Raw genomic sequence first — 21226 nt, forward strand, 5'->3', positions numbered from 1 at the left:
ACTGCACGAGCAGAATGGGCCTGGCATTCCAAGCTAGACTCGTGACCAGTCTCCCGAGACGCGTGCCTAAAGAGGCAACAGGCCATGGGGGCCTTCGCATCTGGGAGACTGGGAGATTTCGTCGACTCCCTGGCAGGGAGCCAACTGAGTTTGAATTTGGCCTCGGCCCGAGAGAAGATCGCCCCCGGATAAGGGAACTGAGCCCCTGAATTGCAGACGCGTCGCGTCTAAGTGCCGCTGCCTCGTCTATACTGTACATCGCTTCCTACATCGTCTCCCCCGACATCGCTACGTTATGAATATATTCGATCGATTCAACTTATAATTACTGTCCGATAATGCTCGTCAATCGCTCGGTGAGCACTCCCCCACCTTCGTCGAGAGCCTGACACCTCAGCAAGCCAAGACTGTCTTCAAAGCCACAGCCTGGTTCGATGCTCGGTATCTAGGCGAATGAAAACTACGTCAGTTTCAGATCGAGGCCACTGTGAATATTCTAGCTGTGAAGAATGTCGTAGTTCGCGCAGGAACAGGTAGTATGGCAAAACGCTTGCCATGATCCTGCCAATTCTCTTTGGCAATCCTTCGAAAATCGCGATCACTATCTCGCCTCTGAAGCTCTTGCAAGCTAGTCATGTAAGTCTTTGTTTCGTCTAATCGATTCTTATGCTAAAGAGTAATCAGGTTTCAGAGTTTCAAAGTTTCGGCATCCCCACCATTCAAATAAACCAAGATACCCCGGATGACAAGAACCTCTGGAAGGTATGTCGCCGCTTGTCTCTGCTAGATCGCTTGCTAATCTACACAGGATATTCAACTTGGAGTCTATCGCAACATCATATGCGCCACCAAGCAGTTTTTTAGATAAGAAGGAGCCGTGTGAGGTCAAACGTGTCGACAAAAGTAGGTGTAGTTTCCCTGGTCGACTTGCAGAACAGCTTCGAAGATGCAGCTATCATTTCTTTCCCCATAATAGAAAGTATATGTGGCATCGAATCATCCTCAAGCCTAGACTTCAGCTTTCTCTTCCAGAGAGGAATATCTCCGAGCATGTTCCAGAGAAATTCGGGTGCCCTGCCGCCTAGAAATTGAGTACTATAAGGCACGAGATAGGCTGGCTGAGACTTCGCCTGTAGAATCATAATCAAGACATCTGTAGCTGACTTGCCCGCCTTCGAGAACAGCTCCAGCCCAGTTTTGATGTAGGACTCCTCCAGAGAGCAACTAGAGCTGCGCTGAGAGATATGGAGATCGAGCGCTGTCATTTCCGTGTCAACCAGAGCCGTCGAAAGCTCCCTTAGTCTGATATCCTCAGAAAGCCATGCAGGGGGTGTTGTCCATTGCAGCGGCCGAAATACGGGTGGTGGAGGTGGTGGAGGCGTCTGGTAGTAGTTAGGATGAGTCCAGGGTAGTATATCTTACGTTCACGCAGGAGGGAGAGGGTGCAAATCGTTATATTTCATGGGCACGGCGCGTACAGAGCGCGACGCGACGCGAGACTACAAGTGCTCGATCGGCTGCGGTAATGCAATGCCGGCTTATCTAACCGATCTCCGACGCTTCTCGATGCTTCTTTACTGCCAATATTCAAACTCAGTTGGCTCCCTGCCAAGGAGTCGACGAAATCTCCCAGTCTCCCAGATGCGAAGGCCCCCATGGCCTGTTGCCTCTTTAGGCACGCGTCTCGGGAGACTGGTCACGAGTCTAATTCCAAGCAACTGACTCTCCAGAGAGATAAATTGCCTCACGTTGGTAATGGCGTCAACGCTCACCAGACCGCCCGAGTCCACAAGTACTAGCGCAGCACACCAAATTGCATCTCGGACCCAAACCTACTGTACACTTGAAGTCAATCAATTATTCGAGTCAACATGATACCATAAGAAATATATATGCAGTCTTATTTCAGACGTTGGAATCGCGGCCTAAACGCACGTTACTGGTGAGGGAAATTTCACAATAAGTCAAGTCAACATAGCACGGTCATAACAAGAGATGGAAAAAAGAATGAGCGTGGCTCCAGGCTGCCTACGCTGCCTGTCTATAGTCACAGGAATCTCGACAACTGCGGGATGGAGGTGACTGAAAGAGGAAATTGAGGATGCTGGTCAGGGTGAAGAGAACGAGGGCTTGAGGATAACCAAAGTCGTTGATGTACATCGTTTACACTACACTTCCGAGGGTTGCGTCGTCGCGGACAGTCTTCGTTTCTTTCTCAATGCGGCTGAAGAATGCGAGCGCGTTCTTGGCCTTGCGGCCCAGCTCTTCCGCGTCCTTGACCTCCCGACCACGCTCGTCCATTGCCTGGCGGAAGCGCTCGCGGAGATCCCACGATGCAAGTCGCAGGACCTTGCGGGTCTCGCGGCTCACGCGCGACGCGTGGGCATTGGCGAACAAGTCATGCTCCGAGGCACCTTCCTCCAGGTGAACGAGCGAGCGCTGAATACGGCGACCGATCGTCCTCGGCATCGAAGAGGGTAGCTCGAACACAAAGTAAGCGGTTGCGCCGATGGCAAAGGCTCCGACAACGGGTGCAATCCACTTCCGCGACGATTCGTTGCCGAAGAGCTCGGAAATGCGGAGGACGCCGTCAACGAGGCCCCGGGCACCAAACGCCTGGCCACCGACCATTGTCAGGGCGCCGACACCAACGGAGACAACGCTAAGAGCCGTGGTCTTCATCTCGCTCTCCTTCTCCTCCTTGTCGCCAAAGTGGAGCCAGAGCTGGTGTTGGAAGTCGAAGATGTCCAGCGCGGAGGGTTCGACCAAATCCCCGCGTTGCGCAAGGCCAATGCCGAGGCCATGGACACCACCGGCAACGACGGCGCGTCCAATTTCGGTGGATGGCCGTCCGCTAGAGCGGCCGTTCTTCTTGCCAGGTCGTGCTGAGAACATGGCCTCGGGAACAAAGACACGGCGAGAACGCTCTACGCCCTCGGGGAGGTGTTCATCGCCAATCTGAACAATGTCCTTGACACCCCTCGAAGTAGTCATGCGAGCCTCATCCTCCGCCAACTTGACCGCAAGGTCGATGCTGGCCAACAGCGTCTTCTTGACATCGCCAGCCCAGTCCCAGATGCCGAGGAGGCCAGGGTAGGGAGGAAGGGAGATGCCACGGTCAACACCAAGGAGACCTTGGCCAACACGCCCAATGGCGTTGTTGATGATCTCCTTCGTCCGCCGGACGGTTGTGTCGGCACCGGATTCTTCAACCGTCTCCAGGCCCTCTTCGAATCGCTCACGACCACTCTTCATCTGATCGAGCACAGGCTTGACTCGATTGATGTCATCCTGTGCCTTCTCAAGATCGTCCTGAGCGACGATGGCGTTGGCTCCGACCAACAGCTCAATGTCGGAAACCAGGTTGAGGAGGTAGGTGGAAACGGGACCAAGTTTGGATTTGGACCGCTTGACAAGGACAAAGGAACGGAGGGAAGATTCAAGGTCGTCAAAAGAGGGGTTGGCAGTGTAAGGACGAAGAGCAGCTGCAGAATCAACGAAATGGACCAGATCCTCCGCATCTTCATAAGTTCGCGGACTGAGCTGTTTGATCTGTTCAAGCACTAGCCTCCTGCACTTCTCTTTATTTTTGATCTGCTCATACTTGTTGACGACAACGAAGATGTAAGCCTTCTCGTTACTAGCGTTCCAGAGGAACTCCTTGGACGACAATGTGAAGTGATTTTCCGCGGAGACAACGAAGACGACCACATCAATCTCCTCTTGGCGCGTGAACAGAGCGGTGGTTTTCAGGCTGTCTCTATTCAGACCGGGAGCATCGATGAGGGAAATGTCTACAACGCCGTTGTTGAGCAACGACTCGGACGGAGCTCGGTTGTCTCCAAGGTAAAGTTTGATGACCGGCTGAGTACCCTCGTTGTCAGCAACGATGTCCTCAAGGTCAGAGAGAGAAGCCCGTGTGAAGGTGGATTCGTCCGAGCTGTTGTATGTAACGCTGTCTTTGAGGATGTGAACCTCCTCGACACCGCCATTCTCGGCAGCATCGTGGACCTCGCAGAAAGCGGTGGTACAGGGTTGCTGGTCGACAGGCATGACTTCTCGGCGCAGAAGGGCGTTGACGAAAGTCGATTTTCCTGAATTCAGATCACCAGTGACCAGCACCTTGGACGAGGTGTCACCGACGCGAAGCCTGAGTTTGTCAAGGTGACCAGAAGACGAGGTGATACGTTCGTCCAATAAGTTAGCAATGGATCCCTTCTCGAGTTGCGAAACCAAGGCAGAGGGCGACTTGGAGGCACCGTGGGGACCCAGCTTGAGGTCAAGGCGGAGGATGTTGAAGTCGCCCTGGTTGGCCGGGGGAAGCAAAGGATCTGCTTCAGCAACTTCCTTCTGCTCAGCCTCTGCTACCTCCTCAGCCTCCGTTGACGGGGCGTGTTGGGCCTCATCAGTGACAGATGCCAAGGTGTTGGCGCGCTTCAACGAGTTTCTAGTGGGTGTGAAGACAACGTCGGTTTGGGAAGAGGGGTCATCGGCGAAGGTAAGCGAACGGCGCAGTGTGCCACGAGGGGGGTTGGATGTAGGAGTATCCTGCTGGGAGGCGTCGTTGAGCGTGGGATAGCGGACAACCCACTCGTCCTTGTTGAACTTCTGAATGTCGCCTAGGATGGTCTGAGAGGCATCGATGGCGTGAACCAAGCTATCAAATGGTCAAGACTACCAAATACAGCGACTATATGCGTCTGCTTACCGATCCCTCTGCTCAATGTAGGCCTCCTGGACGTCCTCAACCTTCAACTGCTTCTCGATACCAAAGGCTGGTGTGGATGCCTCCTTTTGGCTGGTTTTGGAGCCTGCTCCTGGGAAGTAAAGCTGGCTCATGTTTCCAACACTGTTGGAGAGTGAAATTATAGAACGTTTAGGTCGGAATGGCGGGACTGAGGAGGAGTACGGTTTGGCGTCGTGGGATATGGCGTCAAAGATTTCCTCCCAATGACACCCCAGGTAGCAACCGCGACGCCCTGCTTATGTCATTCCGTCACACTCCGACAGCCGACCATCCTTTTTGAGGTTATTCGCGCGCAAGCCGCCTCGCGCTCTCCCCTTGCTCTCTTAGTTTCGTCTGGCTTTGAAGGCTCGGGACCAGCTCACTGTGCTTACTTCGGAGGCAGACTGCTTGAAGAAAATCATCCATTGTTGGAAAGGGAAGTGATGAATCCGAGGCAAATATGCAAGTGGATTTTGCAGATTGGCTCCATGAATTTGTTTACATAGCTTCCTCTGAGAAAACTCCGTACGCTACCTTGCAGGCTTTGTGGCAGCGACCTGAAACCCCGATAAAGCATTCCGAAAGTCACCAGGGTCAGCCCCTTTGGTTTGAAACCGGACACTTTCGACCCGGCCATGGAAAATCCCGTTGACATGAATTGTGAAATGTCGACCCTCCGTCACGGATACAGGATTCAAGGCAGCGTGCGGGGGCAGTGTTTCGTGCTCATTCTATCAGCTCGGTACACACGCATACCTTTGCTGTGCACGTATCGAGCCACCATTTTGGCACCATTCATGACGAGTCCAACTTCGAGTCTGCGACGCACGAATTCAGGAGACTTCCCTAAACCGGGCCGATGCGTCGGCCCATTTGCTTCCGTCAGCGAATGCCGATCAGTCAGCCCGCCGATTCACCGAACGGACTGGGTTTCGGGTCCTAGGAGATCCTGGTAACTTCGTCCACACGTTAGCACCTTCGACGATTATCCGCATCTTGTAGCCGAGCCTTTTCTCAAGATTACAGCCATGGTGACAATGCGCGCTGTCCTCATCAAAGACGGCAAAGGCCCGATCGAGAATCTCTACATTGGCGAGACGGAGAAACCTGTACCGCACCAGGGACAGGTCCTTGTACAGGTACGTGCGTCGCCCACCGCTCCTCCTGAAACGCATCCGAGTGGATAGATCATTCATCGCTGCTTAGGTTAAGGCGTTCGGCGTCAACCGTATGGATTTGTACCAGCGCGAAGGCGGTTACCCGGTACCTCCTGGCGCATCCACTATTATGGGTGTAGAATTCTCGGGCACAGTCGTTGAGCTTGGTCAAGGTGTGACCGATTGGAAGCTTGGGGAAGAAGTCTTTGGCCTTGCAGGTGGCGTGAGTCTACTCCAAAATCCGCCATGGTGATAAGGCTAAGCAGGGCTGCCCCGCCGATCGCTTTGGCTGTGATGTCTCCAGGGAGCCTATGCTGAGTTTATTAATTCCGATGTACAATTGCTGATGAGAAAGCCGAGTTGGATGTCTTGGGAGGAGGCTGCGAGTATTCCTGAGAACTATCTGACTGGTAAGCCTTCTCGTTGATTCAGAGCGCCGTTTAGTCAATGTCCACGTTTTCTCAGCTTATCAAGCCCTGGTCAAGTACGGAGAAGTTGAGAAAGGCGATAACGTGTTGATTCACGCTGGTGCTTCTGGTGTGGGCGTCGCGGCGATTCAAATGGCTCGAAGCTACGGATCGTTCGTTTCGTGTTCCATATCTGATATGGTGCACGCTTGACCTGTCTCTCTCAGTAAAACAGTCACTGCAACTGCGTCAACGAAAGAGAAGCTTGACTGGCTTTTGTCAATCTCTAACGGGGCCACACATGTGGCTAATTACAAGACCCAAGATTTTGCTGCCGAAGTTAAGCGGACGACCGATGGCAAGGGTGTAAACGTGGTTATTGATTTCGTCGGACAAAGCCATTGGGCGAAGAACATAGACTCGCTAGCAGTAGATGGCAGGATGACTATACTTGCAACATTGAGCGGTGAGGTCATGAGATCGCCGCTAATCAAGCAGAGTTTGACCTGCGGTTGTAGGTAGCGAAGTTCCGTCAATGGACCTCCGTCCCATTTTGTACAAACGACTGCGAATCCAAGGCTCAACACTCCGTTCGCGGAGCCCAGAATACCAGGCCGAGCTCATCGCATCGTAAGCTTCCATCATCCTATTGAAACGCGGTACGAAGGGCTAACTAAATGGTGACCTTCAAGCTTCCAGCAGCGAATCCTACCCAAAATCACCGGTGAGAAAGGTGACGGCGACATGCGGACGTTTATTCACCGCGTAAGTTACTTTGTGAACGGTCATCGTGCTTCAGCCGCTGAGTGTTGTCCCCGCCCCCCACGGGTGCGGTGGCGTCGACTCGTTGCATAGATCTACCCCTGGACGGAGATTCAGAAAGCTCACCGAGAGATGGCCGAAAATAACAACAGGCGAGTACTTAAACTGATCTTTAATTGAGCTACTTCGGAACGCTGATTGTGGCCATTGCTACTAGCGGAAAAATAATTGTCGAAATCACACCATAATAACTTATCTGATTAGCCTACTGTGCTGATCTCGAGCTCGAGCGCTCGAGCACCTGTTAAGTAACCTAATGTACTAGAAAGGCGAGCAGGTGCAGGAATGGATAAACAAACAGTACAAAGTGCATGATCTGTGATCAGACGTAGTCGGAATATTTGGAACATCGATCGGCGAAGCAAAGCCTTGAGGCAGTCTGCACCGAGAAGCACGATCGTTTCATATTTCATGGAGTGCCGGCGGCCTAGGATATGAGCGAGCTCCTTCGAACTCGCGGAGCTGTTGAGCTCTCTCCCGTCCAGGAACATGCCCCTGATCCGAGTGTTTGGGCTTTGCTCCGTTCTCATGGACGTGACAGGATGTAAAGTCTGCAGGTTGCTCTCCGACTCGGATTTTGACGGCCGCGGCGTCGATCCTTCGGGCCCTTGCTCGCTTAGACTAGAAGACGTTGCGCTAGTTACGTACCCTCTTCAAGTTCGTATTGATGCTTGGCCATGGTCTCACCAAGGCCGCGTGAAGCCACTTTAATTCTCCAGGTACGATAGCCAAGTAACTCCTTGCGCCTTCAGTGTGACTCCAGGACGCCCAGGAGATCTGAACACTGCAATACATACGCATTACCCTGCCTGCCCATTGTTCTCTTTTAGTCATTCTGCTGCGAGCGCCCGACTAAATTCCCCGAGGCCGTGTTGGAGTTTGGCGAGCGCAGCTCTGAGTCATTGGTGGTCCCGCAGGTCATTCAGGTTGGCGAACAAACGGACGTTTCACAGCCTTGCGAATGACTCGGCAACGCTTACTTTCACCTAAGTCAGCGGATTGCTGTGTAAGTAAAGTGGTAAGTTTGTACATGAAACGCCAGGAAGGGACTCGGAGACAGGCGCCGCGTCATAGATCGAAGATCGGGTATTGGAGGATCGTCGAGTCCCTGCACATTTCAAGCACAAGATGAACGTTCCGAAGCAGCCTTGAAGGGCCCTGAGTAGGAATGTCAATAATTTTTGCACACGTCACCGCAAAACTCGACATATCGTGCCCATAGGGTGGCGAGTAACCGTGAAACGGGAAAAAAATGTCAAGCCGAGTCTTAGCAGAGACCTGGGCGGCGATTGCCGAATTAAGCGTCCACAACGGATCTGTTGCAGGAACGGAAGCAGTGCAGTTCTTTTTTGAACCATGTCAACCTTCCACTCATTTGGACTGTGCAGCGAAATGCATCCTCTTACATTCATGCAGGCGCTTAGGGTTACAATCAATCCTGTTTGCATCGTCTCACAGCAGTCCGTGTGAAGGCACCAATCGGGGTTGGATCGGTTCCGGGGCACGGTCGTAAGCACAACTCAGCATCCCGTTTGATCCATTCGCCTCTCTGTAACAAGTCCACGAGGCGATGTTGGCGCAGTATATAACCAGTCCTCTATGTTCTCGGTCCCTCACAATCCGACAACCCAGTCGACAAACGCGTCTTTCTCAGTCTCAAGAGAATAACACTCCCCTTTGCCTCCACCCACGCGTTCTTGAACACTCCCCAGACACACTCGTCTGTCACTCTACCATCGCCGCCACAACACTCGCATATAAACTCACTGCAATGAGCGGACAAGCATCGGACAGCAGCAAGGGAGGCCAAACCAAGGGCGGCAATGCCATCACCAAGGGAGCCAGCACCGTCGGCACCGTCTTCTTCTAAACGCGCAAGACGCGTCTTCAACAAACGGCTCAGCTGAGACTGGCGTCTTACTACCAATCATCCCTCGCTCTCGCCATATCATATCATATCATCCACCACGTGGACATAATGCCCTAACACGTACACTCGGCCCTTCAATATGGCCTAATGTCTTCAGCAAGGACTGGAGGTTAATCGGAAGTTAATGGATTAGTTTCTATAGGTTCTCGTTCAACGAACAGTTTGCCCATACACGGCCCACTCATCACTTATTTGCGCCTCTGCATCTTCGGTTCATTGCTCTTCTCTTCGCATGTATGCTCCGTCATATAATTACGTGTATCCTCTACATTGGACCATGTATCCATCCTACCCATATAGCTTTCATAGTACTACTATACGCTCGCTGAGCGAGTTCGTCAGACACGTTATATATTCACTTTAGACCCTTTACACACTGTCAAATGCTTGATAAGACTTGTGCAGATCGCAAAGTTCTTCGACTTACGTTAGTTTAATTGAGATATGTCGAGTTCCTCGGAGGTTAAAACCGCGGCCTTGCGCACGCGACTTTTAGTTGGCTGATGACGGGTACTCGACTTACATAGTAGTATTAGCTGGGCAAAGCCGAGTTTGTAATAGTATAGTTACCTCCGTCTGGGTGCACCGCCGAACGGTGTGTGTATGAATCAAGACTAGCACGCCACGGTTGCGGCGCTGGCTACTAAGAATTGTCTGCAGCTGGGAAGGTAAGGCTAAGAAAAAGGTTATTTACAAGATATCACTGCTTTACAGCTTTTGACGAGCAACTGAGGCTGCCACCACAGGATGGAGCGCCTCAATATTCAATACTTGAATCCCGATATACGAATTGATGTTATCACGATGATGGCCCGTTCTCCCAGTGCATACACAACGTCTCTCGACCCTTGTGAATCCCCCGAGCGTCTTGTGCCTGAAATGGTAGACTGAAAGGGTTACATGTATTGCCAGGGCTGATAGTGGTTACCCGCTTGCGCGCCTGCCACGTTATTTTGAGTGTCGGCCATCATGCCTTGTGAAGGCATTTTGCGTTCAAGGCGTTCACCGCAGTTGGACTGAAGTGTTCTAAAAGCGTGCAGGCGGGGAATTGCCGAAAATGATACTTTGCGACAGCGCCATGCGAAGCAGCGCGGCGATTGATCGCAATTGTGGGACTAGGTGTGAACAGGACCACGGCCCTACTCTCCGATTTCAAAGAAATGGATCTCACCATTTATGTTGAAGCGGGCGTAGTTTGTGCAAGACCGTGCACCGCCGTTCTGGGTGTCCAACAAGATCGACAGAGATCTCCAAGGCCTATCTTGGTCGGTGGTCCAATAAACGGGGAATCGCAAAGGAACGAATAGCATCGGCCAAGGGCTCCGATCATGCTTGATACATCTATTCGGTCCGATGAGGTACCCAGGTACATTTGAGGGTTCTACAGCTTGCCCCGCCTCCCGGTCATCCAAATGCCTGAGCTGAGCGAGCCCGATGTCCGTGCCTCATACCATTCCAAAATACAATCGACCACTTCATCCTGACGCTGCGAACATATTGGTGAGCTGATAGAATACCCCAGGCTGTGTTGACATCACTCACGCCAGTGAAGTTGTGATCGGCATCTTCAACAAGATGAAGGTTATGCGTTCCTGGCGTCCGCGAGCCGAGCGCTCGTGCGTAAATCAGGGCGTCAAAGCTAGCGCGCAAGGCGACGTCAGAATGACCGCGAGTTTCCGAGGCAGTGGATATGCTCACGGTGGAACTGTTTTGTCCAGTAAACCGTGTATACTCAGGACGTCAGCCTGAGGAGGAAACTGAGTCCACACGATCGATGTATCCCAAGTAGCAAATTCTGCCAAGTCACTGGGGTAGACTCTCGCGACCACAGCCTTACGAGCGACAGTAACCTTCCATTCGTGATAGCCCTTGGTATCAAATTCTTCTTTCCAAGCTTCAGTCCCATCTGTGAGTAACAGCAAAACATGCTCAGCAAAAGCGCCTCCTAAGCAGCGAGGAAGGCCAATTGCTGGGCTCACCGTAAATACGCTATCTCACGCTGTTGATAATGAAAACAGTGTGACGATTGCAGTCAGAACTTACGTGCATTCTGTACCGGCCGGACGCGTTGACATAGGCCCTGACGTACTTCCCCTCCTCGGACGTACACATCCAATGCATGCCGACGATAGAGCCACGCGAGTGGCCAACGACCACATCGACTTCGTAACCGAACGTAGTGCGCAGGTAAGCGACTACCACCTTGAGATCCTCCACGTCCTCACGGAAGGCACCTTGTTTCCATCTGCCTCCGCTCTCATGGTTACCCCTGATGGGTGGTAAAGCAAATGCACTAGATGTTTGAAATAGAGCGTGAACGCACGACCGGAGCAATCACCTGAAGTCAAAGCGGAATGAATCAATGGGCAGCCGCGCGGCGAGACGTTTCTGGAAGAGATAGTCCTTGTGTCTGGGATGAGAGCTCAGATCTCAGACCTTGGAGGTTACGGGGATGTGAAAGTGCTACCCCATCGTTCCATGAAGTATCTGTGATCCATTGAGAATCAGTCGTACGTGATCTTGCCCGAGGTCCCCATGATGTTCCTTACCAGCGCGATCTTGCTTCCGTGAGTGGGTGAGTCCGGGTGGACCTGCTCTAGGATCCCAACGAGGGTGCAATCTTCCTTCGTGTGAGGAATGCTATGCTTCGTGGCCTTTCTAACTGCCATTCCGGAGGAGTTGTCCTCGGGATACGTCGCCCAAGGCGCAAAACCGTGAACAAGTCGTTGAGTATGTGCTGGTCAAATGCAGAAAGCCGAGTACGGCAGAACCGGTAACTTGTCCTTCCGGCTCCTCCACGTGGCTGTCGCGTGCTTCTCACGCGCTGGCACTCTTCCTGTCAGCCAACTGTCAACATCAACTCCTAGAGTCAGTTGAACTCAAGTTGAACTCGAAGAGACTCGAAGAGACTCAAAGAGACTCGAAGCCAGCTCAAAGCTCAGGGGTTTTAAGGATTAGATTGGCATTTACAGGGCCATTTTCTCGGCCCATGTGGTGCACCTTGCTTTCACATTAATCTCACAGCAACTATTCAAGGGTAATTTATGCCTGCTTTCAAGCCGACTCTCTTATTTGCGGGACCCAGTATGATTGGACCTGTAAACTCTGCTGAAACGTGGGAGCACCTACGTAGACTTCCCTTGTTTCGGGGCCGCCCGAGGTATTTCAAAACTTGAGCCAAAATGTTGGATTCCGTGCATTTGGAAGATCAGCGGTCAACGTTCAGGGTTGTCAACAATCAACGTGAGCATCCTGATGTGCAGGCGGGCCCTCATGAGAACTCATGAAGCAGGCTGTACACCATGGATCTAGCATACGAGATGATGCCCTGATGAAACGATGCGGCAAGCGCTCCTGACGCTAGTACCTTGTATTGAACATTGGTAATTGCAGCTTGAATATACAGCCAGGTTCCCTGCCGATGGGATGGGACAGTGGCACACGTAGCTATCCTTGTACTTATAATTGAGTTCACCTCATCTTTTGTGCCTTACCTGGAGAAGAAGAAAGCTCTTGATGCGCTCCTTGCAGGTACCTGGGCCTGGGGTAGATGTGTTTGAAGCGTGGCGGCGATACCTTTGAACGGCCGAAACTATGATGCGTCTTGCTAGGAACAAACTTCGAAGGTCTCACTGACTTCCACGTCTGGCGACGTTGATGACTGCTCAGCGCTTCAAGAAACGTCCAGTGTCGGCCTTCGTTGGTATGGCGCATCCCATGAGCTCATGCGTATGATGGGCGACACACATTACATCGCAGCGGCCAAACATCTCGGCAACTTTCCCTGGTGGTGTATCCACAGACAACCATTCCACCCTCTTCGCCAACGACACAACCCTAAATTCCACACAATGCATAATGAGCGTCATAATAAAAGGTTCCACCGCGCTCCTACGATATGCGGCGGCTGAAGTCTCCCCAGCATCAGTACAAACACCACTATGCAAAAGACACCTTTTTCCCGAGCACCCCGCTCTTCGCGGCCTTGCCCGGACGCTGCGCCACCACCTTGTCCTTCTTCTTCTGCGCGCTCTGCTGGCTCCGCTTCTGCTTGAGCTCATCAGCGCCCAGGTCGGCGGCACCCTTGGCCTTGGCCTTGACCTTGGTCTGGGCTGGGGCAGGGACCGGAGCCACCGGCGCGTTGGTGCTGTCTGGCAGCGCCGCAGAGGTAGAAGATTTTGATTTTGACTTGGATCTTGTGATCTTTTCGGGCTTTGGTGGCTCCGCCTCCGTGGCCGGTGGTTGGTCCATTTTCTTGGCCTTTTTGCTGGTGGAGGAGGATGGTGCAGCAACGAGCGTAGAGTCCGTCTCGGATTCAGCTGCAGGCGCGGACTTTTTGCCTTTGGGCTTTTCAGAATTGACGGGGGGAGGTATTGATGGGGTATCGGAGCTGGAGAAAAGGTCAGGATCGGGAACATGCGGGGGATGCGCGAATAAAAAAAGAGATGTCAATTACCTGTCTTTCGACTTTTTGGCTTTCTTCGAGCTCGGCTTTGTCGATGTCTCGGCGACCACATCTTTTGGTGGTGTCGGCTGCGGCTCGACCGCAGACTTAGCCTTCTTCTTCGGCTTCGTATCCTCTCCAGCCGTATCGAGCGCACGTTTCTTCTTCTCTTTCTCCTTCGACGCTCGGGGAGTCGGCTTTGGAGCCTCCGCTTCCGCACCTTCGCCTTCGCCCTCCTCGACTTCAGGCGCAGTATCCTCGACCGTGACACCGTCCCATCGGCCACCCTCACCGTCGCCAAGGTCACACGACCATATTGGCAGGCTAACAGACGAGTTCGTTTTCAGATATAAACTCTGTATATTTTCCCAGCCGTCTTTAATGTTCTTCACGATGCCTGGCACTGCGAGCTTGAGGTTGTCGAGGATGTGCGCGGCGGACTGCTGGGCACGGCCGATTTTGACAGAGCTGCGATCCAGTGCAGGGGTTCGGTACACGTAGTTGTGAGCAAATGAAACAAACGAGGACGTACGTGCAGGTGCCCCTGTTTTGGTGCATGTATGTCGACTCGATGGCGCGCTCGAGCTCCGCCTTGAGGTCCTTGCGGGTCATGCACACCGGTATAGGCTGCCTGCACGAGGCGCAACACACGCACGTCAGCGAGCAGATCCGTGGTTCACAGCGCAAGATAAAATAAGGAATGATAACGCACTTCTTGGCATCGAACCACTTCTTCCCCAGGAGCTTGGGCAGCAGCGGGATCACACGCTCGTCCGCGAGGAAGAGGTCGTTCTCCCTGAGCAGCATGCGCCGCGCCTCGAACGACTTGAACTTGCCCTTGAGCTTCTCGATGCCCACGACGCGCGACACGAACTTGATGCCGTGCGACGCGAGGAGGTCCTTGTACTCCCGCTGCGGGTCCTTTGATATGAGGCAGACGGGGGACGTGCGCGGGTCCACGATGGGGTGCTTGATCGGGCTGCGCTGGGCTATCAGCCAACACGAACGCAAACGCGAACAAGGACGTAGCGCATGTTGCGAGGAAGGAGAGGGCGTGCAGCGGCACTCACACTTTGACGGGCTTGATTTTCTTTTCGGTGTGCATCCTCTTGACGGTGATCTGCAGCCAGATGTGCTGCTCCTTGCCGGCCAGGAGCTGCGTCTCCTCGAGCTCCTTCTCCTTTTTGGTATTGTGCTTCTGCAGCGCCTCGACAGCAAGTTTGCACTGCTTAAGAGAGACATGTTCGTCGATGAGCTCTGCCTTGGCCATGGTGCGTCGGGGAGGTAGGGTAGCGTGCGGGTCGGTCGGCGTACGGCAAACCCTGAGGACGACGAAGTAACTTTTTCCGATTTGACTACTACTTGTTTGGGTAATGTAGCCCCTGATTTTGGCTTCAGATCATGTTCTTACGTATACCCTCTGCTTGATACCCTTTTACGATCTTTGTACTTGGTCTTACAAAAAACTGTCGCAAAGTCTGTTAGCAGCTGCAATGGAAACAAGCGGTTCCAGTTAATTGGTTTCCAAACTTATCGCAATGCATTGCACTCAGCTACAATTAATCGCGTCAAAACGTAATATTGGGGCTACTAACACGAACGATTCTAATTGGCTTTGATACACAAAGAACTTTGCGACATAACAAATCCCCCAGTACAGGAACGGAAGTTAGTACGGAGATTTAAGTGGCGCTATTTCAGACCAGGCAAGTCAATCCCTCTGTGCCGTATTCTTCCTTTCCGCCGCCATAACATGTCTGAAGATGAAATAGTCGACAATGTCAAGTTTCCCATCGAGGGGCTCAATGTCGCCATCATGATTGTTACTACCGAGGATCTGAGGTTATTTAGTGATTGCCTTGTCAATTTGTTCCGCAGTACAGGGCAGAATTCGCGGGAACCGGCTCAGGGGTTGGAACGCGTGGAGATGGGGAAGGAGACATGTCAGGGAGAGAAGGAGAAAGGACAGGCAGCGATTAATATTCAAATGTGACGAACGTGAGGGACACTGAGAACTCGGTTGCTGAACGTGGCGACACAAGTCAGAGGCTATATAGCAAGTAGTTTGATAGTAATTAGATTGAAGGCAAATAAAAGGTCCCAAACCAGATGACATGAGTAGCACTCGAAAGTTTGATCAGTACATATGAGGAGACACATTCCTGCCTAGATGTGCACAACCATAGTAATCCACCGGATGCGGAACATCGGGAACGACACTATCGAACGTAACCCCGTCATTCTTCCAGCTGAAATCGCCGACCCTATCGTCGAACCAGCGGCACAGCGCCGCGTCGGGCAGATTCCCAGGCTGCTGGACGTACAGCGTTAGATATCCGTGCGGTAGGAGCGACGCCGTCCACGCGTTCACCGCGCTCTTGAGCACATCGAATGACAGCGGCGGGCTGGCAGAATTGGTATTGTCGATGGACACCCACTCCACCTCCCCCGCCGGATGCTCAGCCATGGCACTAACGACCGCGTCCGTAAACCCCGGGCACTCATCCGCGTGCAGCCTCGACCCGCTCCACCCGCGCATCGCGCGCGCGAGCCCCGCCGCGTCCGCCAGCCCGACGAGACGCAGCCAGCGGCCCTCCACGGGCGCGCTGTCCCACTCCCCGTCCAGATCGCACCGCACGACGGTCGTGCGCGACGCGTGCGACGCGAGGCACCGGAAGAACATGCTCGCGGCGCTGCCGCGCAGCTCTTCGAGGTGCAGCGTGTGGATCTCGCGGTCGACGAAGTCGACGTCGGCGGGGGAGGCGAACGCGACGTCGCGGATCGAGAGCAGCTCGATGTCGGGCATGTGCTCCAGCGCGCGGACGACGTCGCTCATCTGCAGCGACGACGTGGCAGCGGGCTGGTAGCGCGTGAGGCGGAGCTGCAGCTGCGCGGAGGACGCGCGCGGGCGGTGGAGCCACACCATCGCGAGCTTGCGCGCGGCGAAGTGCGCGAAGCTGTGTGCGTCGAGCTCGAGCATGTGCAGCTCGGGCGCGTCGAGGAGGAGGTGCGCGATGGGCGCGGTGCTGTCGGTGACGCGTGAGTTGAGCGCGAGGATGCGCAGGCGCGGGACGTAGCCGCGCAGGCGGTCGCCCGCGATCACGGCCGAGGAGCGGTAGAGGAGGTTGAAGGAGAGGCTGACGCAGCGCGCGAGGTGCGGGCGGAGGCAGCGCATGACCGTCTTGATGCGGTCGTTCTCGCCCGGGTCGGAGGGGGTGGCGGATTTGTTGTCCGCGCGAGTGATCCAGACGTGGATGGGCTCGTCTCGGGTGCGTTCGAAGTAGCTGCGCACTAGGTCGGGGGTGGTCGACGGGGAATCGAGGACGATGATGATGCGCGTCCAGAATGCGGGCTCGATGGCGAGAAGGTCTCTCCATAGCCTGCACACGTTGGCGGGTGCGTAGGGAAAGAGCGTGGGTGAGAGCATGTCATCTTCGCGATGCCAGTCCCAGCTGGTAGAGTCTCGAATGTCCGTATAATACTCTTTTGGCTGTATCAGCTTATAATCAGGCAGCTCTAGTGCATCGAGCGACCTATAGGAGCCGAAGTGATAACTGGGGGATACTTTGCATTGGCGCTGATCGGCAAAGGCGAGCTCGAAGATGACGAGCAGGAGTTCAGTTGGGAGGCTGTGGATGTCTCTTTTCGCGTTGGGCAAGTCAGAGCTACGTGCCATCAGGTCGCTTTTGATAGCCAGGTATTTAGTCCGGATGGTTTAAGGTGAGAGCTACAGTTCGCTTACCTAGGGCTGGGGTATCTTGGTGAGGGTTTGGAAGGGAGTGAGGGAAGAGACCAAATTACAAAGCCTCACGTATGTATGTGTGCTCCTTTGCTGCACGATGTAAAAGCATGTTTAGTGCGTGACGGTCTGGGTAAATATGTCGGTGGAGAGCTGGATGAGTATGTTTAGTACACTGCACACGTTGTGCTACCTAGGCTGCCAATCGCAGTGCTTCGGAGATTCGATACTGAAGGGAACTCTTACATTCGCTCGCCTCGGAGACCTCCGCAGTTCAATTACGGGCGCGTCGCGACGCGTCGTTGCAGACAATTGTTTCTGTCCAAAGTTGGGCGTCAAGAAATGGAGTATATTAGCCACAACGGAGGCCGCTCGGAAACTTCCAGCGCGTTTGATCCGTGACGTTATGTTATTGACACAAAAGATAGCAGGTGGGATTGTCAGGCGATGCTGGTGAGTGGCGGATTGCGCACAACCAGGTCCGTATATAGATTGAAACGTTCATAGATCAGCCAAGATATGAAGCATGTGAGCTTCGAAGGTGTTCGATAGAAGTATGGATTGCGAGATAACCACGAGCGCTCATAAGCACCAGTTAGCTGCAGCAGGTAGCACTTGGAGTTTCGGACAGTCGTCGCCCTGACGAACCTGAGACATGTTTATGTCGCACGATTGAAAAAAGAAGACAGCAACGAAGGGAAAAGGAAGGCGGAAGAGCGGCTGATGAATAGTACCGGAAGTTTAACTGACATGTGTCGAAGAGGTAAATTAACCTCGGTGGCAAAAGGCGAGGTTGAGCAGAGGAGGACCTGAGTCAGATCGATTGGTTAGACTCAAAAGGATGGGATTGACAAATTTTGAATGTCAGTGAGGTACGGGGGAGGTATGAGGTGGACGGAGGAATGCGGGGGTGGCTTGGGTGAACGGACGGAGATCAAAGAGTGACCGGGACGGAGCGAATAGAGGCGTCGGGTGTCCATATTTGGGGGGGTGGAGGTGTGGTTGGTGTTGGAGGCAAAGTTCTTCATTATTACACCGGGGACAGTGCAAGGCTCCACTATAGCCGTGCTCTGTCTGCTCTCGACTGCCAGTGCCCTTCCCCTATTCTCACTTCTGCTTATTCGCTTTACTCTTTCTTACTATCAATTTGATTCCCTCTCTTTAGCCACCGTGGCTCCCGACGCTCGCTCCTCCCATGGCCGCCCTCGCCGCACATCCATCCCCAGCCCTGGCTTCATGGGATGACACAATAGTCCCTGCCCTTCGCACTCGTTAGTCCCCTTCTTCTTCTTTTTACTTACCCACACTCACATAATCACTATCAAGGCCTCGAGACAGAGAGCGTTATCCTCGCAAAGCGCATGTCCATTGCCTCCATAACCTCGGCGGACGATACCCATGATCCATCCTACTCCTACTCCTACAACCGTTCAACCCGCCCATCCCACGATACCGACAAATCAACCATACCCTCCCTAGCCACAGAGCCCCGCAAGAGCAGCAGCACCATTCCACGCCCACCCCAATCCAACAGCATCAACGGCATGAATGGCCACGGAGCTTACAATGCCTACCCCAACGGGTACCCCAACGGCAATACCCGCGCCCAGTCCCCCTCCACTCCCCGCCCCAGCGACGCCAAGCCGACCCGCATTCCAGTCGCCCGCCCTCGCACTAGCTCGTCTTCTAGTTACTTCCGCTCCGAGACACGCGCCGCCGTCGCCGCGACCGGTGCGGACGCCTCCGACCTTTACGCCGTCTACGAGAGCCCGAACCGCTTTTCCCCTTCCCCTTCCCCCTCCCCGCTCCACACGCCGCGTGCAGACCGCAGCCAGATCATCGACGAGAGTGCCCCGTTTAATACCCTCAATTCGAAGGATTCAAAATGGTCTATGGGCGACTCGCCCTCCAAGGGAAGCATCAGCATTGAAGGGGAGCCCGATGGCATGCCTCGCATGTCAAGCGAATCGGCCGAACGCCCGTTTGAGCACTGGTACAGAGGCGATGTGGCGCGCAACGGAGGCGTCGGCGAAATGCGCGTCGCGAGACGCGCCGAGATGTTGCGTATCGCCAACTACGGCCATGCGCTCCGTCAGAATATGAACGCGCGCCCTGGTACGGGTGCGTCGGCGAACACGACGGGCTTTGCAGCTGGACGCGGGAGGGAAAGCACCGATGCAAATGGATCGACAAAGTCGAAGCGGGCACGGAGAAGAGCGGACAGCGTCGCGGGCATCGGAGAGCGGGAGAGTTTCTACCTCGACGAGCAGCGCGCAAAGGAAGCCGAACGCGTTATGGACGAGCCACCGCCGAAACTGTCGGCACATATCCCGGACCCTTCAGCATGGGAACGCCCACCACCCGCACAGCAACAAAACGGCGTACACCAGGACAATGGCGACGATGTGTACGACGCGAGCTTTTACGACGCGTACGCGAGGGAGTCGCAGTACTTCCCGTCGTCTACACCTACCATTACGTCTCGCGCGTCGCAGCCTCATCTCCGCTCAGGGGCCCCCTCAATGGAGTCGCAACGAGACGAGAGGCTGTCCCAATCGACCTCGCGTATATCCTACACGCGTTCGTCTACTTCGCCGGCCCCTTCCGAACCGCTGTCTACGCCCCGCCAACAGTCGTTCGCGCAGAACGAAGTCCCGTTCCAGCGTCCTGGAGCACACACCAGCACGCGCTCGCCCACGTCGTCGTCCTCTGTCACCGCTACCGCATCTACCGGCACCACCATGGGGCGTTCGCCTGCGTCCTCGACCACCACCGCGTCGCCCCAGAACAGCGCCAACAACAACGCGCGCCAGCGCACCGCGTCGCGCACGGGGCGTACGACGCCGACGTCTGCGCAGTCACTTAATAACGGACGCACAACGCCGACATCCGCGCTCAACAACGGACGTACGACACCGACGTCCGCACACTCGCTCGCGTCGCCCGGTGGCGCGCAGCAGAAACGCTCGCGCAGCCCCGGCGCGGGCCCCGCGCTGCACGCTGCGGTGCCCAACACGCCGAAGAAGGCCAAGCCGAGTCCGATGATCAACACGAGCGGCAGTGGCAGTGGCGCGCGCACGCCCGGCCGTGTGCCGGGGACGCCGACGTCTGCGCGCGTGATCAATAGTAGCAAGGATAGGGAGGTGCGCGGGAGCGTTGCGGAGTATCCGAAGCCGGATGGGGAGGCGGATATGTCGGATGCGATTCCGACGTGGACGCAGCCTGTGCCCAGGGGGGGTAATTGGGATGAGGTGTGTTGTCCTGATGCGTTTTTCTTCTGGTCGGGGGAGTTGTGCTGACTGGGATGTATAGGTCGTGTTGCCTGTGGTTGCGCGCAAGAAGGGGATGGATGATCATTATGAGCAGGCGGATGGGAGTCCGCGTGCGTTGCCGGCGGGGAGTATACCTGTTGAGCCGGTGCGTCTTTTTTGCGTTGTACAATTTGTTTATCTCGTGTTCCTTTCGTCTCTTTGCAGGCCAATTTTTTATGCTGTTTTACATGCACACAACCCCCCCTTGCTCGTTATACTCACCTCATACTCACCTCTCTGCCCACCCATAATAGGCACCCGGCACGTTTGGGTTCGACCACTCAAAGTACCGCCCCCCGCGCGACGGCGACGACAACGATATGCCCATCCCGCTCGCCCGCCTCTCCCGCCAACACCCTACCTCTACACCCATCCTCGAAGACCCACCCGCCGCCACGGCGTACATGCACACCCAGGACCCCTCGTCCCGCACCGGCACCTCGGACCAGTTCACGGATCTCTCGGAGGCGCTGCTGCCTGTGCACGGCCGCGATCCGACCGTGGCATCGCAGCCGGGACCGCATGCGCAGATGCAGATGCAGATGCAGGGGGTGCCGCAGGGCCGCCCGTCGGGGATGCAGTCGCCGGCGCCGTTTGCGCATTATCGGGCTGCGACTGTGGAAGGGCAGGACCAGGGGCAGCAGCAGTTTGCGGCGGAGATGCAGGAGCAGCAGGCGGGGATGGGGCAGG

At 54.6% G+C, this 21226-nt stretch overlaps 6 protein-coding genes across 6 annotated transcripts; 2 read left to right on the plus strand and 4 right to left on the minus strand.

Moving 5' to 3' along the window:
- Nucleotides 1-2163: 2163 nt before the first annotated feature.
- CONPUDRAFT_72913 (uncharacterized protein) lies at nucleotides 2164-4839 on the minus strand (the record flags this gene model as incomplete). The annotated part of the gene is made up of 2 exons (XM_007770106.1): nucleotides 2164-4657; nucleotides 4709-4839. 2 exons carry the CDS (start codon nucleotides 4837-4839, stop codon nucleotides 2164-2166), a joined length of 2625 nt encoding a protein of 874 aa, XP_007768296.1.
- Nucleotides 4840-5754: 915 nt separating this feature from the next.
- On the plus strand, nucleotides 5755-7300 carry CONPUDRAFT_90145 (quinone oxidoreductase putative; the record flags this gene model as incomplete). Its single annotated transcript, XM_007770328.1, has 9 exons — nucleotides 5755-5865; nucleotides 5933-6106; nucleotides 6188-6293; nucleotides 6349-6463; nucleotides 6518-6756; nucleotides 6809-6920; nucleotides 6983-7055; nucleotides 7146-7204; nucleotides 7270-7300. 9 exons carry the CDS (start codon nucleotides 5755-5757, stop codon nucleotides 7298-7300), a joined length of 1020 nt encoding a protein of 339 aa, XP_007768518.1.
- A 3123-nt stretch (nucleotides 7301-10423) lies between these two features.
- On the minus strand, nucleotides 10424-11769 carry CONPUDRAFT_137189 (ectomycorrhiza-regulated esterase; the record flags this gene model as incomplete). The annotated part of the gene is made up of 8 exons (XM_007770329.1): nucleotides 11592-11769; nucleotides 11510-11529; nucleotides 11381-11452; nucleotides 11086-11311; nucleotides 11022-11031; nucleotides 10741-10948; nucleotides 10585-10681; nucleotides 10424-10528 (listed from the first exon to the last, which is right to left on the minus strand). The coding sequence occupies exons 1-8, from the start codon at nucleotides 11709-11711 to the stop codon at nucleotides 10424-10426; spliced, it is 858 nt and encodes a 285-aa protein (XP_007768519.1). The 5' UTR covers nucleotides 11712-11769.
- A 1725-nt stretch (nucleotides 11770-13494) lies between these two features.
- CONPUDRAFT_56327 (ribosomal protein L1) lies at nucleotides 13495-14756 on the minus strand (the record flags this gene model as incomplete). The annotated part of the gene is made up of 4 exons (XM_007770070.1): nucleotides 13495-13954; nucleotides 14019-14117; nucleotides 14199-14465; nucleotides 14557-14756. 4 exons carry the CDS (start codon nucleotides 14754-14756, stop codon nucleotides 13495-13497), a joined length of 1026 nt encoding a protein of 341 aa, XP_007768260.1.
- Nucleotides 14757-15623: 867 nt separating this feature from the next.
- CONPUDRAFT_165320 (uncharacterized protein) lies at nucleotides 15624-17401 on the minus strand (the record flags this gene model as incomplete). The annotated part of the gene is made up of 3 exons (XM_007770330.1): nucleotides 17229-17401; nucleotides 17020-17169; nucleotides 15624-16969 (listed from the first exon to the last, which is right to left on the minus strand). Exon 3 carries the CDS (start codon nucleotides 16911-16913, stop codon nucleotides 15624-15626), a length of 1290 nt encoding a protein of 429 aa, XP_007768520.1. The 5' UTR covers nucleotides 16914-16969; nucleotides 17020-17169; nucleotides 17229-17401.
- A 1770-nt stretch (nucleotides 17402-19171) lies between these two features.
- On the plus strand, nucleotides 19172-20645 carry CONPUDRAFT_56317 (uncharacterized protein; the record flags this gene model as incomplete). Its single annotated transcript, XM_007770069.1, has 3 exons — nucleotides 19172-19542; nucleotides 19909-20476; nucleotides 20538-20645. Coding segments are annotated over 3 exons (1047 nt in total), but the record flags the coding sequence as incomplete, so codon positions are not given.
- Between the last annotated feature and the right edge of the window lie 581 nt (nucleotides 20646-21226).

The sequence above is a fragment of the Coniophora puteana genome (genome assembly GCF_000271625.1).
Source record: "Coniophora puteana RWD-64-598 SS2 unplaced genomic scaffold CONPUscaffold_6, whole genome shotgun sequence".
Classification (NCBI taxonomy): Eukaryota; Fungi; Basidiomycota; class Agaricomycetes; order Boletales; family Coniophoraceae; genus Coniophora; species Coniophora puteana.